Source organism: Ovis aries, chromosome 5, assembly GCF_016772045.2.
Source record: "Ovis aries strain OAR_USU_Benz2616 breed Rambouillet chromosome 5, ARS-UI_Ramb_v3.0, whole genome shotgun sequence".
Taxonomy (NCBI): domain Eukaryota; kingdom Metazoa; phylum Chordata; class Mammalia; order Artiodactyla; family Bovidae; genus Ovis; species Ovis aries.
The window spans coordinates 19,585,238-19,603,225 of NC_056058.1; the positions used below are offsets into that span (position 1 = coordinate 19,585,238).

Below are 17,988 nucleotides of genomic sequence, written 5' to 3' on the forward strand. Positions count from 1 at the left end.
AGATATATACCAGTCAATTAACTCTGTCTCCTACTAACTGTATGAACTTGGACAAATCATGGGATATCTGGAAGTCTCAACTTCTTTTTCTATAACAAGGAAATTTTGTCACATTTATTAAAATGATACACTGAATGCAAAATGAGATACAATAGTTTCAATGTCACAGTGTTTTATAAGCAGTAAAAAAATAAAAAAGGTAGTACTACTATTTATACTATACTCTAAGCCTCTGATATTCTGTAATCTAAAACTACTTAAGAAACATTTATAGTAACAACAGATTCACTAATATACTTAGTTCTTACTGAATGTGCAGTTATAAACCTAGATAAGACTATTTTTTATAAAACTGTTCAAAAATTTAATTGGCTGAGTCTTAGGTTTGATTTGGGGCTTCCCTGGTGGTTCAGCTGGTAAAGAATCCGCCTGCAACACAGAAGACCTGGCTTCGATCCCAGGGTTAGGAAGATCCCCCTGGGGAAGGGAACAGCTACTCACTCCAGTATTGTGGCCTGGAGAATTCCATATAGTCCATGGGGTCGCCAAGAGTCGGACATGACCGAGCGACTCTCACTTTCACTTTTTACTTAGGTCTGATTAAACTAGATGAGGGATGCCAATTAGCTTCCATTCCATGTGTCAACTCAGTGCCTGCTGATTGTAGTGGGAAGTACGCTGAAATTACATCCGGAATCAAAGAAGAGTGCTATGTCTGAGAGGCAGTGTCTGCCATCCATGTAGGATTTTTAGATAAGACAAATCTCCAATACAGGTACGAATCCTTATACGGAGTTAGCAGCCACCACCAGACCACCCCCAGTAACAGGAAGTTTACTACTTAACCAGGCAGCCAGTTCTTTCTTCTTATGGCCAGTAAACCTTCTCCCAGAAGTCTTTTCCTATTAGTGTAAGTTCTGTATACCATTTTGATTTGATTCTCACAATAACCATATTTTGGCCATTGTCCCAAAAAGAGCACTTCATATATCTGAACTAATTATAAATAACAAATACATATGAATGTTTTTACCTTTATTTCTCTGTATAAGGACTGAACTTCAGTGGATAATTCCACAGTCTGTTCCTCTAGCTGCTGCCGACGTTGTAAATTAGTGGATATCTGAAGTTTTTCTGATTTAAGTTCATTTGCTGTGCTTTTTAGGTGTTGAATCTGTTCCTGCTGGTCCTGTATAAGCTTACGGTTCAATTCTATCTTACTAGAAACTGCATGAGAACACATCCATACAGTGATTAATGGAAGGGCACAGAAAATACTCTAAGTAACATCTTTCCAGTTTATAGGTCCGTGGCATTCACAATGGCTGAGTTTCTGTGGGTCCCACAAACTGCAAGAAAAATGCCAGAACAATCTACCCAGCTCCCAAACCCGTCTGCTCTCCCAAGAGCCAGGGGTGAGCTCACAGGGCATGTATGACTGAGAAAGAGAACAGCTTATCTATTATTTGGGCTATGCTTGTGGCTCAGCTGGTAAAAGAATCCACCTGCAATGCAGGAGACCTGGGTTCAATCCCCGGGTTGGGAAGATCCCCTGGAGAAGGGAAAGGCTACCCACTCCAGTATTCTGGCCTGGAGAAATCCATGGACTCTATAGTCCACGTGGTCGCAAAGAGATGTACATGACTCAGCGACTTTCACTTTCCATCTATTACTAATTATTCAAAAGTTCCTATTATTCAAAGTCTGTTCTGTAAAGAAAGGAAACTGAGAAGTGATGCTTTTGAGAAAAGAAAGTGACTATACCGTGGACTGGAAGACTGTTCCTTGTCCACATAACAGTTATCAAATTAATGGTAAAAACCATATGCTTGGAATGTTAGTCTTTATAAGGAAACACACTCTATTACCTGTATCTAATTTGTGTTGTTTTTCTTGTTTTTCCTGGTTTACTTGCTGAACGCTTCGATCCAAATCTAGTCCTTGGAGTTTAGCTGCTTGCTGTGCAATTTTTCTTTCAACATCTTTTAGTTCCATCTTAAGAATAAATCAAAGTTATTTCCTTTAGGAAATTTATGGCATTATCATTATTCAAAATCTTTACAAATTAACTGCTTTTAATTACTTTAAAAAATCTAATTGTAACTGTTCTCAGATATAAGTTTAACAAATTTTAATACGATAAAAATGAAATTATTTTTATGCTTCAGTCAGTCAGTTCAGTTGCTCAGTCATATCTAACTCTTTGTGACTCCATGGACTGCAGCACGCCAGGCTTCCCTGTACATCACTAATACCTGGAGCTTGCTCAAACTCATGTCCATTGAGTCGGTGATGCCATCCAATCATCTCATCCTCTGTCGTCCCCTTCTCCTCCTGCCTTCAGTCTTTCCCAGCATCAGGATCTTTTCCAATGAATCAGTTCTTCGCATCAAGTGGCCAAAGTACTGGAGTTTCGGCTTCAGCATCAGTCCTTCCAATGAATATTTAGGACTGACTTCCTTTAAGACTGACTGGTTTGAGCTCCTTGCAGTCCAAGGGACTCTCAAGAGTCTTTTCCAACACCACAGTTCAAAAGCATCAATTCTTCAGCACTCAGCTTTCTTTACAGTCCGACTCTCGCATTCATACATGATTACTGGAAAAACCACAGCTTTGACTATACAGACCTTTGTCAGCAACGTGACGTCTCTGCTTTTTAATATGCTGTCTAGGTTGGTCACAGATTTTCTTCCAAGCAGCAAGCGTCTTTTTATTTTAGGCTGCAGTCACCATCTGCAGTGATTTTGGAGCCCAAGAAAACAAGGTCTTTCACTGCTTCTCCATCTATTAGCCATAAAGTGATGAGACTGGATGCCACGATCTTGGTTTTTTGTATGTTGAGTTTTAAGCCAGCTTTTTCACTCTCCTCTTTCACTTTCATCAAGAGGCTCTTTAGTTCTTCTTCACTTTCTGCCATAAGGGTGGTGTCATATGCTTATCTGAGGTTATTGATATTTCTCCCAGAAATCTTGATTCCAGCTTGTGCTTCATAAAGCCTGGAATTTCGCATGATGTACTCTGCATATAAGTTAAATAACAGAGTGACAGAATACAACCTTGACGTACTCCTTTCCCAATTTGGAACCAGTCCATTGTTCCATGGCCAATTCTAACTGTTGCTTCTTGACCTGCATACAGATTTCTCAGAAGGCAGGTAAGATGTTCTGGTATTCCCAACTCTTTCAGAATTTTCCACAGTTTGTTGTGATCCACACAGTCATAGGATTTGGTGTAATCAATAAAGCAGAAGTAGATGTTTTTCTGGAACTCTTTTGCTTTTTTGATGATCCAGCGGATATTGGCAATTTAATCTCTGTTTCCTTTGCCTTTTCTAAATCCAGCTTGAACATCTGGAAGTTCACAGTTCATGTACTGTTGAAGCCTGGCTTGGAGAATCTTGAGCATTACTTTGCTAGCATGTGAGATGAGTGCAACTGTGCAGCAGTTTGAACATTCTTTGGTATTGCCTTTACTTGGGACTGGAATGAAAACTGACCTTTCACAGTCCTGTGGCCACTGCTGAGTTTTCCCAATTTGTTGGCATATTGAGTGCAGCACTTTCACAGCATCATCTTTCAGGATTTGAAACAGCTCAACTGGAATTCCACCACCTCCACTAGCTTTGTTCCTAGTGAAGCTTCCTAAGGTTCACTTGACTTCACATTCCAGGATGTCTGGCTCTAGGTGAGTGATCACACCATTTTCATTATCTGAGTCACGAAGATCTTTTTTGTATACTTCTGTGTATTCTTGACACGTCTTCTTAATATCTTTTGCTTCTGTTAGGTCCACACCATTTCTGTCCATTATTGTGCCCATCTTTGCATGAAATGTTCCCTTGGTATCTCTAATCTTCTTGAAGAGCTCTCTTGTTTCTTAATTTTATGCTTAAGTTAATTTAAATGATGAAAATAAAAGGTACCTTCCCAGGTGGCTCAGTGGTACAGAATCTGCCTGCCAATGCAGGAAACACAAGAGACGTGGGTCTGATCCCTGGGTCGAGAAGACCTGTCGAGAAGGAAATGGCAATCCACTCCAGTATTCTTGCCTGAAAAAATTCCCATGGAGAGAGGAAACTGGTGCGCTACAGTCCATGGGGCCACAATGAGTCAGACCCAACTGAGGACGCAAATTAAAGGAAGCAGACTAAAAAAGAAAAATAAACATAATTCTCCTAACTTACGGATAAAAAGAACTAAACTCAGAAGTGTAAGTTAAGCAGTTACTCCCTGAAACTACCTGAAATTCAGAATAGGGAACTCTAAACACAATTTGTACCAGAAAACTAGCTACTGAAACACTCACACGTCATTTTCAAACCACCATGAAACAAGTTTTATTCTGCGTAAAACTGCAGTAACTGTACCTGGAGCCTCTCCATAATTGTAACATCTGTCAGACACACTTTAGCACTTTCTTCTTCAGGTATAATTGCACCCAAGAGTGTTTCCTGTTCTTCTATGTCATTCTTGAGGCGCTGTATGTCTCTGTTCACATTCTGCAGTTTGTTTCTTAATTCTGGTATTTCCTTCTCCTTCAAATCAATTATGCTTTGCCTTCACAGAAAACACAATTAAAAATAAGCAATGTAATGTTTCTTCATAAGGAGATGGAGGTTACGTATTTTTTGCCAAGAATACCATAGAAGTGATCTTGTATCCTTCTACGGGCACATGATGTTAGCATGTTACTCTTACTTAGTAAAGACAGTGTCAGCCAGGTTTATCCACTGTAAAGTTACTACTTTTCTCTGTGTAATCAATAAATACCTAGGAGAAATGCACTGAAGACAATGTAAACATTCTGTTTTTCCTCAAACCTTTGTCCACTGATTTTAGTACCTATTGAGAGATCTTCATAGCAACAATTTTACCATGCTGTCTGCCAAACTGAAGGATATTTTACAAATTACCAGACCATACTCATCAGAAGTGTCAAGATTATGAAAGACAAAGAAGAACTATGGTAGACCACACAGGAGCCTAAGGATAAATATTAATAACAAGGATAATACATGCAATGTGGAGATCCTAAGTTGGATCCTGAAATCGAAAAGGGATATTAACAGAAAGACTGCTAAAATTCAAATGTGGTTTGTAGTTTAATAGAATTATACCAAAGTTAATTTCTTGACTTTGATAGCCATATTATGGTAACATAAATTGTGAACATCAGGAGAAACAGGGTGAAGGATATATGTGAACTCTCTGTACTATCTTTGTAAATTTTCTTTAAGTGTAAATTTACAAAATAAAAAGTTTTAAAAGTCTAAAACTTTTAAAATAAAAAACTTTAAACATTAAAAAAATGAAGGATGGAAGAAAAGAGGAAGGAAGGAAGGAAACCATTCAGTCAAATGCTACATGGATTTATGGTACAAAAGCTGTTGAACCCACTTTACCACTGCTACTCTAGCTAATTAGTTATCACTCCTGTGGCAGGTACTGGCCCCAAACCTGTTTTTGTTAATACCTCGGAAACAACAAAACTTGTATTTAATCTGAAAAATAAAAAGCTATTAAGCTTATTTCAGAAAAGTTTTAAATTCTTAATCAAAATCAAATTAGTATGATAAATTAAACTGATTTCTAATGAGAATCTTATAATAAACTAGAAACTCAAGCATTAGCTTTACACTGTTATTACTTAATGATTTTTTAAAAGTCCACACTATGACCAAGAAATGCCAACCAACCAATTTGTGGCGACAAAAGACCTGTAATCTTTTACACCAGAGCAATGGAAAACTTTCCCGAATAAACATTAACGTATTCAGATTATGAATAATTCATGCTCACATTACTTCCTGATGTTATGGACCAGAAGTTATGTGCCCGCTACCTAAAAAGTGACAAAGTTACAATAGCCTAATGACAATCAAGCATTCACTTGACTGGGTCATCTTTGTGGAGAACTACAGGCATCCATTAAATTTTAACCCCATTTTTACATTTGCATACACACACATAGACATGGTCTCTGTAAAAAAACAGCAGTAACACTATGACCAATAAAAAACAGCAGAAGTAACACTATGACAGTTTCTGGGTCCAGGCCTTAACACATTTGCTCTTAGAATACTTCCTGGGGTAATCTAGCCACTATGCTGCCAAAAGCCCAAGACACAGGTGGAAGCCACATGAAGGCGTTCTGTGTGACGGCACAGGCAAGCCCGTGGCCAACAGTCAGCATCACCGCCAACCATATGAGTGAGCCATCTGAATGCCCAGGCCAGCAGAGCCTCAGATGAGCTCCCAGCCAACAGTCAGCATCATCACCGGCCATATGAGTGAACTATACTGCATGTCCAGGCCCACAGAGCCTTGAAATGACTGCAGCCAACATGTGGCTGCAATTGCATGAAATACCCCAAATAAGAACTACTTAGTTTTAAGCTCAATTATCCCACAGAACCATGGAAGATCATAATAAATTACTGTTGTGAGGTACCAAGTTTTGAGGCGGGTTTGTTTATGCAGCAATAAACACATGGAACTACAGTTACTAAAGTTCTCATTCATTCAGCAGATAGTTACCAAAATTACAAAACACAAAGAATAATGGAGCCACAACAATGATTAAGATATGTACCTTACTCGGACAAAGGGAGCTGTGTTGGCAAGGGTCCTAAAATATTAATACAGTGTTGATTTCTGCTCTTCATAATTTATCAGTTTGACACAGAACTACATGTACTTTCTACCAACTTCTAATGTTATCTTTCACTTGATGTCTTTAAGATCCTGCCTTATTCCTTTTCATTCTCAAATTATTGCTTTTGTCTCCATATGACATGCTCTCTGTAGCCCCTAATGATCTGGTTTTTATTCTTGATGATTATATTAATTATCTATCACTACAAAACACAACACCCTAAAACTTAGCAGCTTAAAACACAATAGCACTTATTTAATACCACAGATAGGAGGATTAACTACTATCTGGGTATTTTTGACTCAGGGTGTGTTACTGAAGGTGTGGTCAAGCTGTGAGCTGCAGTTATCTGAAGGTATTACTGCTGGAGAATCTGCTTCCAAATGGTACACTCACTCATGTGGTTGTTTGAAAGCCTCAGGTCCTCACCAAGTGGGTCCCTCCACAGGGCTGCTCACAACACAGCAGCTGGCTTCCCCCAGATCCAAGAGAAAGAAAAGGAGAGCAGGAAGCTATAGTGTTTTCTATAATCTGATCCTCGAAGGAACATGTGATCACTTCTGTTGTATTTTACTGGCTACACATCCTGGAACCCATCCTGGAACATGAGGGACAACTCTGCAAGAATGTGAATACCAGGAGGCAAGGGTTGCTGGGGACCATCTCACAGGCTGGCTACCACAAAGCACGTCTTCCTGCATCTTTCCTTCTCCTTTTCCTCACACTCCTCTTCAGTTTTCCAAGTCAACATACCCTCCTCATTTTTTGCTTTTAGAGTTTTTCTCACTTTCATCTATTCAATGTAGGCCTTACAAATAGCTGTGAAAAGAAGTGAAAAGCAAAGGAGAAAAGAAAAGATATAAGCATCTGAATGCAGAGTTCCCAAGAATAGCAAGGAGAGATAAGAAAGCCTTCCTCAGCGATCAATGCAAAGAAAGAGGAAAACAACAGAATGGGAAAGACTAGAGATCTCTTCAAGAAAATCAGAGATACCAAGAGAACATTTCATGCAAAGATGGGCTCGATAAAGGACACAAATGGTATGGACCAAACAAAAGCAGAAGATATTAAGAAGAGGTGGCAAGAATACACAGAAGAACTGTACAAAAAGATCTTCATGACCAAGATAATCATGATGGTGTGATCACTCACCTAGAGCCAGACATCCTGGAATGTGAAGTCAAGTGGGCCTTAGGAAGCATCACTATGAACAAAGCTAGTGGAGGTGATGGAATTCCAGTTGAGCTATTTCAAATCCTGAAAGATGATGCTGTGAAAGTGCTGCACTCAATATGCCAGCATATTTGGAAAACTCAGCAGTGGCCACAGGACTGGAAAAGGTCAGTTTTCATTCCAATCCCAAATAAAGGCAATACCGAAGAATGCTCAAACTACCGCACAATTGCACTCATCTCACACACTAGTACAGTAATGCTCAAATTCTCCAATCTAGGCTTCAGCATTACGTGAACAACTTCCAGATGTTCAAGCTGGTTTTAGAAAAGGTAGAGGAACCAGAGATCAAATTGCCAACATCCACTGGATCATCGACAAAGCAAGAGAGTTCCAGAAAAACATCTACTTCTGCTTCATTGACTATGCCAAAGCCTTTGACTGTGTGGATCACAATAAACTGTGGAAAATTCTGAAAGAGATAGGAATACCAGAACACCTGACCTGCCTCTTGAGAAACCTATATGCAGGTCAGGAAGCAACAGTTCGAACTGGACATGGAACAACGGACTGGTTCCAAACAGGAAAAGGAGTACATCAAGGCTGTCTATTGTCACCCTGCTTATTTAACTTATATGCAGAGTACATCATGAGAAACGCTGGGCTGGAAGAAGCACAAGCTGGAACCAAGACTGCGGGAGAAATATCAATAACCTCAGATATGCAGATGACACCACCCTTATGGCAGAAAGTGAAGAGGAACTAAAAAGCCTCTTGATGAAAGTGAAAGAGAGTGAAAAAGTTGCCTTAAAGCTGAGCATGCAGAAAACTAAGATCATGGCATCTGGTCCCATCACTTCATGGGAAATAGATGGGGAAACAGTGGAAACAGTGTCAGACTTTATTTTGGGGGGCTCCAAAATCACTGCAGATGGTGACTGCAGCCATGAAATTAAAAGATGCTTACTCCTTGGAAGGAAAGTTATGACCAACCTAGATAGCACATTCAAAAGCAGAGACGTTACTTTGCCAACAAAGGTCCATCTAGTCAAGGCTATGGTTTTTCCAGTGGTCATGTATGGATGTGAGAGTTGGACTGTGAAGAAAGCTGAACACTGAAGAATTGATGCTTTTGAACTGTGGTGTTGGAGAAGACTCTTGAGAGTCCCTTGGACTGCAAGGAGATCCAATCAGTCCATTCTAAAGGAGATCAGTCCTGGGTGTTCTTTGGAAGGAATGATGCTAAAGCTGAAACTCCAGTACTTTGGCCACCTCATGAGAAGAGTTGACTCATTGGAAAAGACTCTGATGCTGGAAGGGATTGGGGGCAGGAAAAGGGGACGACAGAGGATGAGATGGCTGGATGGCATCACCGACTCAATGGACATGAGTTTGAGTGAACTCCGGGAGTTGGTGATGGACAGGGAGGCCTGGCGTGCTGCGATTCATGGGGTCACAAAGAGTTGGACATGACTGGGCGACTGAACTGAACTGAACATTGGATTAATTTTCCTAAAACACATTTTTCAATAAATCCCTGAGGATGGCTCCCCATCACCTAAAAGACTGTAACTAGGAATGAACATAATAATGCAGCTCTGTCTTCCCTACTTATGGGAATCAGTCACTACAGGTAGGTTCTCAAACTCCAGATAATGTTTCTACTGCACCACATGTCTCACTCTTCCCTGTCCTTTATACACACTGGTCTAATTTCCCTCTTCCCTTTCCTTCTCTTTAATGAGTCAAATCAACTTTTCTGTGCTTTACATTCCTCCTCCTTCCCTCAAAATTCTACTCATTCTGTAGTCCACTGGCTTCTTTCTTCCTAACTAATGCATTTGTTTGAACCAATTAAGTTCTTTATCAAGTCTAGCTTTCTACATCTAATTATGAGCGCTTTTTTTCTTACAAAGATCATCAGCTCCATGAAGGTCATGTCTTATTGGTCTCTGTGACCATTTTTTGCTCTGTGTTCTGGGAAATACCAAAGCAATCTGCACACACTCTCTGACTTGATTTTATGTATAAATAGACCATCATCTGGATTTCTTATAGAAGAGAGGGAAAAATAAACAATAGAAATCATCTGTAATTCATTCTTTCTGGAAATGAGAAAAACGTAAGTATAGCTTAAGATTTGTCTCTTAAGGGGGGGCTTTCCAGTACTTTAATTCTTCTGCTGCGTTTAGAAAGTGACGCATCAGCAAACAGTCTGAAAATTTAGATTTAAAAATTTCTGCCCTCAACCCAAGTCTCAGGAATGAAACACACACACACTCACACAGAGTAAAGAATGTATCCATCCTGTGAGTAGTTTAAGAAACAAACTTATTTAAAAAAAAAAAAAAAAATTCTTTCTTATCACATAAATTAACAGGAGAGGAACATACTGGCTTAGATTTCTGACTTTAACCTTTATTCATTCAACTCTTGCTTACTGAATACCCAGCCTATGCTAGGAGGTAGACAGGTATCTCTTACAGTGCTGCTGTACAGACACGGTAACGGGAAACTGCTATTCTCACCTCATGGGCACTAGTCCCAGCATTTCATCACGCCGCTTTTCTTTTTTCTTTAACTCTGATTCTGTCGACTTGAGCTTATCTGGAGCAAGCCTCAGCTTGGACTGCAAATCACTGATGACTTCTTGTAATTCAGCTTCTGTCTGAAAACCTCTCTGACAGACAGGGCAACATGACTGGTTTTCATCCGTCAACTGAGTAATGAACTGGGAATAAACTGCCGTAGCTCCAGCCAACATGGCTATTTAAAAAACAGATATATATATATATATATATTCTCAGTGAGATGCATATAAAATATGGTTTTGTTAATATATTTCTATCCTTTTCTGTAAATACATGATACTCTTCTTGCTTTATAAACACACTATGAAAGAAATAAAAATTCTGACATTCAAATCTTCTCAAGGGCACAATACATTCAGATTTATATATTTTCTGATTAACACAAAAAGTATAACAAAACTTATAGAGCTTGTTACGTGCCAGACACTATAGTCTCATTTACTCCTCCCCAACATCCTGAGGCAATTATGTCCTCAGGTAATGAATCTGAAGTATAAAAAGTTTCAATAATCTGTCCAAAGTTATAAACCAAGTAGGTTGTAGAACCAGAACTGAAACTTGAGCCACCGGGCTCCAGCACCAAGTTTTTAAATCTCCCATCCTTAATAGCTACCTGTGAACAAAAATTCAAAAACATGAAAATGCCCTGATAACATAAAGATGGTAACTTACCTCGTTGTTTTGACGATTTTTCAATTTCTTCTTTAAGTCTGTCCAAGTCACTTTCAAAATCCTGGCTGCCACAGACATCAAACAGTTTGTCTTCATAGCTGGACAACTGCTCTTCCTTCCTTTTTAGCTCAATATTTATATGATTTTTATTTTGCTCAGCTGAAGCTAGTTCCTTGCTAAAATAAGAAAACAGATTACAATTTTAAAATATGAGGAATGAATTCAAAGTGTGAAGGCAGATACAAGACAAACTCTGCCAGAAAATACGACAAAAGTCTGCTGTGACCAGGTGCCTTTTCTTTTTTAGAAGTCATGGCAACAGTCCACTGCTGCCTGCACTCTCCTCCTATAGTACACCGACTCACTCTGGCCAGACACCTGCTCCCAGAAAAATGTGAAAAGACCGAATTCTGCTTGGTCTGAGGCGGGATCATGGTCTTAGATCTTGCATTAAGAACCTTAGCAAGGAGAATATGTTCACAGATCAACTGGAGGGAGATTAGAAAAAAGGAGAGCATTCACTTAACTCTGTGTGAACCCTTTCAAAACTGTACTTCCATTCCTCCAGTGAAACATTTTTCCTTTGTTCCCTCTTTGTTGCTGTCATCCAATGAGTGGGCCAAAAGGTTCTTTTGGTTTTAAAGTAAAAATAAAAGACATTTTTCATTTTCACCAAGAACTTTACTGAACAATGTATTCACCGTTTTGTTCCACTACCTTCTGCCATTTTCTAGGCAACTCATAATTCCATCTTCCAAAAACTTTATTGTTTTGAGCAAAGAACTAGTTGTTCCAGGTGCCTTTTATGGTCTTCCAAAGAACTGAAATTTTTTCCATTAAGAGAATTTCAGTTGGTCTGATTTGCAGCTGTACTTGTTGGAATTGTTTGGTTTTTTGGAAAGAGTTAATAGTAGAGGACTCACTTCCAATCCCACCATATACATAATATCAGCTTCTTTGGATGAAGACTGGTCTTTGGTATGTGGTTGGTGGTGTTCACTTTCCTTGACCCACAATCTCTTCCATTCCACATTATTGTACAGTATCCACTCTTCATTGCCTGTCACAATTTCTTTTAAAAATGGAACTTTTTGTTATGTTTAAGTAGAGAAATGCATGTGGAAATATGGTCAAGAAGGTTTTTTTCAGTCGATTTATGTGGAAGCCAAACATCAAATCAATTAACACAACCAAGCTGGTGCAAATGATTTTCAGAGCTTGATGTGGATATTTTGAGTATGGCAGCTACATCCCATATGGCATAACACTGACTGTTTTCAACCAGAGCACCTTCTCTCTATATGGCACAAATCTTTTTTTGTGTTTCAGTTGCATTTTTACTTTTCTTGAAATAACAAAGCATAATATGTGAAAATGTTGCTTTTCTCTTTCATCTTCAATACTAAAATGGCTACACAAAATTCACCAATTTGGGGATGTTTTATTTATTTATTTATTTATTTTAAAAAGCATGCTGACGGGACAGCTGTCATACTACAATCTAACAAAATTGCTCTGAATGAAGTTAAAGACAACTAGTGCTACCAGAACCACCTTAGAGGAAAAACCAAACAGACATCTTGGCCAAACTAATTTTTACAACCGGATCACTCATTCCCTCTCATTCATCAAAGACTTTGCTCACTGGTACAATTAATTTTCACTCAAACGCTTAAATATCATCCTAGCCAGCCTCCATGCCCATACAAATCAGGGGTTTTTGATTTACAGGTTTTGATACATTAGGTAAGTCATGTAATCAATTTAATGTATCATATTCAGCATATTTTGAAAAACTGAACATATTATGTAGAATATATTGGAGTGGACTGAGTGTAGTTAGTGTTGGTACTATTTTAAGAAATCCGTTTCAGATAATATGCATGAGTGCACACGTGCCTCATCTTGATACTTTCCATTGTGAGTTGCAGCAAAAATTTGGAAAAAAATAACATGCAGATGATGCTTTCACCATCCTAGCCATTGAGCATGCTCATTAAGGTCATTATTTTAACAGCAGCACATACATTTGGGATCCTCCTTGGAAGAATAGTTTCTCAAGGCAAACTAGACAACACTCTCCTCTTGCTCTCACCCTGGCTCCCTGGGCATCTGGTTCTCTTGCTCCTCTTCCTCTGCCTGCCAACAGTTTAAATGCTGGTGTTTTCCAGGAATCTGACTACAATTCTCTCTCTTCTTTTTGAATAACTCCAAGTTGACATGTACTACTGACGCCAATATCATCTGCAAAGCGACAACTTCTAATCTACTAAACCTCAAACTCTAATATTTTATTCCCTAACAGACATTTCCACAAGAAATACAAATTTAACATGGCCAAATTCACCATCTTCCTCAAAAATGTGTAGGATTTTTCACCCTCCTATCTAAACACCACTCAAGGTGATATTTCAAAAAAAAATTGATCACTGTTTTTAAACTGTGGAAAAAACAAAATTTAACACCTTAGCCATTTAAAATTATACGGCATGGTGGTGTTAACTGTATGCACATTTCTGTGTAACAGATCTCTAAAGCTTTTTCATCTTACAAAACTGAACTCTATACCTACTGAACAACACACCCCACCCCACCCCGCCCTCATCCTCTGGCTACTCTGAACCTCCAATATATATACTTTCTGTATCTAAGAGTTTGACAACTTTGAATACTTCATGTAAGTGGAACCATGTAGTACTTTTTGTGACTAGTATACTTCACTTAAGATCCTCAAGGTTCATCAACACACAGAAGAATTTCCTTCTTTTACAAAGATAAATAATATTCCATTATACATTATCAAATTTTATTTATCTATTCATCCATCAATAAGCATTCAGGTTGCTTCCACCTGTTGGCTATCGTGAATAATGCTGCAGTGAACATGGACTAACAAATATTTCCTTGAGATCATGTTTTCATTTGAATATATACCCACAAGTGGAACTGCCTAATCATCTGGTTATTCTTTTCCTAATTTTCGAAGAACCTCCAAGGTTTTCTACGGTAACTGCACCATTTTACATTCCCATGAACAGTGCACAGAGCTCCAATTTCTCAACATCCTCAACACTTGTTTTCTGGGTTTTTTAAAAACTTATTTTATTTAATTGAAGTATAGTTGATTTGCAGTGTGTTAGTGTTAGCTGCACAGCAAAGTGATTCTGTTACATGCATATCACTCTTTCCTTTAGGTTATTATAACACACTACTGTACTCCCTATTGTTTTGATAACTGTCATCCTAACTGGTATGGAGTGATATATCACCATGGTTTTGATTTGCATTTCCTTGATGATTAGCGATTCTGAGTATCTTTTTATATGCTTGTTGGCTAGTTGTATATCTATTAGAGAAATTGCTCAAGTCCTTTGACATTTTTTAATCTGGGTATTTGTTTTTTCATTACCACATTGTAGGAGTTCTTTATATATTCTGGATATTAACCCCTAACTGTTATATTTATTGTTCATATTGTTCATGGAAAAGGCAAAAAGATATGACACTGGAAGATGAGCCCACCAGGTTGGTAGGGGTCCAATATGCTACCGGGAAATAGTGAAGAAATAGCTCTAGGAAGAATGAAGAGGCTGGGTCAAAGGGGAAATGACGCTCAGTTGTGGATGTAACTGGTGGTAAAAGTAAAGTCTGATGCAGCTAAGAACAATACTGCATAGGAACCTGGAATGTTAGGTTCATGAATCAAGGTAAATTGGATGTGGTCAAGCAGGAGATGGCAAGAGTGAACGTCGACACTTTAGGAAACAGTGAAGTAAAATGGATAGGAATGAGCAAATTTAACTCAGATGACCGTTATATCTACTACTGTGGGCAAGAATCCCTTAGAAGAAATGGAGCAGCCCTCATAGTCAACAAGAGGGTCCAAAATGCAGTTGATGTTGGTGTTCAGTTGCTTGGTCGTATCTGACTCTTTGCAACTCCATGGACTGCAGCACGCCAGGCTTCCCTGTCCTTCACCATCTCCCGGTGTTTGCTCACACTCATGTCCATCAAGTCGGTGATGCCATCCAACCACCTCATCCTCTGTCACCCCCTTCTCCTCATGCCCTCAATCTTTCCTAGCATCAGGGTCTTTTCCAATGAGTCAGCTCTTTGCATCAGTGCAGTACTTGGGTGCAATCTCAAAAGAAACAGAATGATCTTGGTTTCCAAGGCAAACCATTCAAGATCACTATAATCCAAGTCTGTGCCCCAACCTCTAATGCCAAAGAAACTGAAGTCATACAGTTCTGTGAAGACCCATAAGACCTTCTAGAACTAAAACCAAAAAAGATGTCCTTTTCTTCATAGGGGATTGGAATGCAAAACTAGGAAGTCAGGAGACACCTGGAGTAACAAGCAAGTTTGGCCTTGGAGTACAAAATGAAGCAGGGCAAAAAATAATGGAGTTTTGCCTAGAGAACACACTGGTCATAGCAAACACCATCTTCCAATAGCACAAAAGATGACTATACACATGGACATCACCAGATGGTCAATACCAAAGTCAGACTGATTACATCCTTTGCAGGTGAAGATGGAGAAGCTCTATACTGTCAGCAAAAACAAGACCTGGAGCTGACTGTGACTCAGATCATGAACTCTTTATTGCAAAATTCAGAAAGCAGGGAAAACCACTAGACGATTCAGGTATGACCTAAATCAAATCCATTATGATTATACAGTGGAGATGACAAATAGATTCAAGAGATTAGATCTGGTGGACAGAGTCCCTGAAGAACTATGGATGGAGGTTTGTAACACTAGCAGTTACCAAAACTATCCCAAAGAACAAGAAATGCGAACAAGAAATGCAAGGAGCCAAAATGGTCGTCTGAGGAGGCCTTACATATAGCTGAGAAAAGAGAAACGAAAGGCAAAGGAGAAAGGGAAAGATATTTTCAACTGAATGCAGAGTTCTAGAGAGTATCAATGAGAGATAAGAAAGCCTTCTTAGGTGAACAATGCAAATAAATAAAGGGAAACAATAGAATGGGAAAAATTACAGATTTCTTTAAGGAAACCAGAGATACCAAGTGAACATTTCAGGCAAAGGTGGGCATAATAAAGGACAGAAACAGCAAGGTCGTAACAGAAGCAGAAGAGGTGACTAGAATACACAGAAGAACTACAAAAACAGGTCTTAATGATCCAGATAATCATGATGGTATGGTCACCTAGACAATGTATTAAAAAGCAGTGACATCACTTTGCCAACAAAGGTCCATATAGTCAAAACTGGTTTTTCCCTGGTGGCTCAGACAGTAAACAATCTGCCTGCAGTGCAGGAGATCCAGGTTTAATTCATGGGTTGAGAAGATCCCCTGGAGAAGGGAATGACTACCCACTCTAGTATTCCTGCCTAGAGAATTCCAAGGACAGAGGAGCCTGGCAGGCTACTCCATGGGGTTGCAAAGATTCGGACACAACTGACTGACTTTCCTCATTTCATTTTATAATTTTTCCAACAGTCATGTATGGGTGAGAGTTGGACCATAAAGAAGGATGAGTGCTGAAGAACTGATGCTTTTGAAATGTGGCGCTAGAAAAAACTCTTGAGAGTCCCTTGGACAGCAAGGAGATCAAACCAGTCAGTCCTAAAGGAAATCAACCTTGAATATTCACTGGAAGGACTGATGCTGAAACTAAAGCTCCAATACTCTGGCCACCTGATGCAAAGAGCAACTCACTGGAAAAGACCCTGATGCAGGGAAAGACTGAGGGCAGGAGGAGGGGCAACAGAGGATGACATGGTTGGATGGCATCACCAACTCCATGGACATGAGTTTGAGCAAAGTCCGGGAGATAGTGAAGGACAGGGAACCCTGGCATGCTGCAGTCCATGAGACTGCAAAGAGTTGAACATGACTTCAGTGACTGAACAACAACCTCCACACCTAAACAGATACATCATTTGCAAACGTTTTCTCCCATTATGTGGATTGCCTTTACCCTCTGTTGTCTAGCAGTTTTTAAGTATGATTTAGTCCCAACTGTCTAGCTTTGCTTCTGCTGCCTGTACTTTTGGGGTCATAACCAAGAAATCATTGCCAATTTCAAGATAACGAAACTTTTCCCCACATTACCTTTTAGGAGTTTTGTATTTTCAAGTCTCACTTTTTACACAGGAATATTTTAATTCTTTCTCTTAGTTCTGCAAACTTTTAAGGAACAAGAAGCTCAAATCACTGTTGCCATTTTACTTAATTTGTAAAATATAGGAGAATCAAATTCAATTAATAAGACATACCATTTAATGATAATAAACGATTTCAAAACAATTAAAAATGAAAGCAAGACATAAGAGACTTCTATTACATCTTCAAGTGTTATAATTACTTACTTCAACTTGGCAAGTCTGTCCCTAGTCTGGTTAATTTCTTTTGATTTACTATGAAGCCAGTCTTCAAGCTGTTTTTTGTTGGGAAAATATCCTAACAACGAAGTTAATTCATCACTATGCCTGTATTTTATTTTTCTGATTTGTTCATCTTTATCAGCCTAAAGGGAAAAAAAAAATCTTTTAAAAATAAAACTCAGGTTTGGGAATGCATGTAAGAATTAAAGATTTTAAAATTTAAAAAAAAAATAAAATAAAAAAAATAAAATGAAAAAAAAAAAACAAAACTCAGTATCTCCACATTACATAAAGAATAAAACCAAATTTTAGATTGATTACAGTTCTAGGCTTAAAAATAAAACTGAAAATGCAAGGAGAAAAAGAAAAAAAAAAATTTTTAATTTTGGCTGTGCTATGCAGCTTGTGGGATATCTCAGTAGCCTCACCAAGGACTGAACCTGGACCATGGCAGTGAAACTGCCAATAATACTTGGCCACTAGGGAGCTCTCGAAAATTTCTTACAGTATCAGAGGAAAGAATAACAGGTCTGACGACAC

At 38.8% G+C, this 17,988-nt stretch overlaps 1 protein-coding gene and 1 long non-coding RNA gene across 5 annotated transcripts in view; one reads left to right on the forward strand and one right to left on the reverse strand.

Annotated features, from left to right (window-relative positions):
• RAD50 (RAD50 double strand break repair protein) overlaps positions 1–17,988 on the reverse strand; it is a 258,372-nt gene that overhangs the window by 35,917 nt on the left and 204,467 nt on the right. For all 4 annotated transcript variants that reach the window (XM_042250243.1, XM_042250244.1, XM_004008637.5 and 1 more), the window contains 6 exons: positions 17,434–17,591; positions 11,091–11,266; positions 10,356–10,593; positions 4,367–4,556; positions 1,869–1,995; positions 1,034–1,227 (listed from right to left, as the gene is read on the reverse strand). In XM_042250243.1, the coding sequence (XP_042106177.1) occupies positions 1,034–1,227; positions 1,869–1,995; positions 4,367–4,556; positions 10,356–10,593; positions 11,091–11,266; positions 17,434–17,591 (1,083 nt within the window). The remainder of the gene's footprint in view (positions 1–1,033; positions 1,228–1,868; positions 1,996–4,366; positions 4,557–10,355; positions 10,594–11,090; positions 11,267–17,433; positions 17,592–17,988) is intronic.
• Positions 1,995–5,787, forward strand: LOC132659811 (uncharacterized). The gene is made up of 2 exons (XR_009600661.1): positions 1,995–3,684; positions 4,839–5,787. It is a non-coding gene; the product is annotated as an uncharacterized LOC132659811 (long non-coding RNA).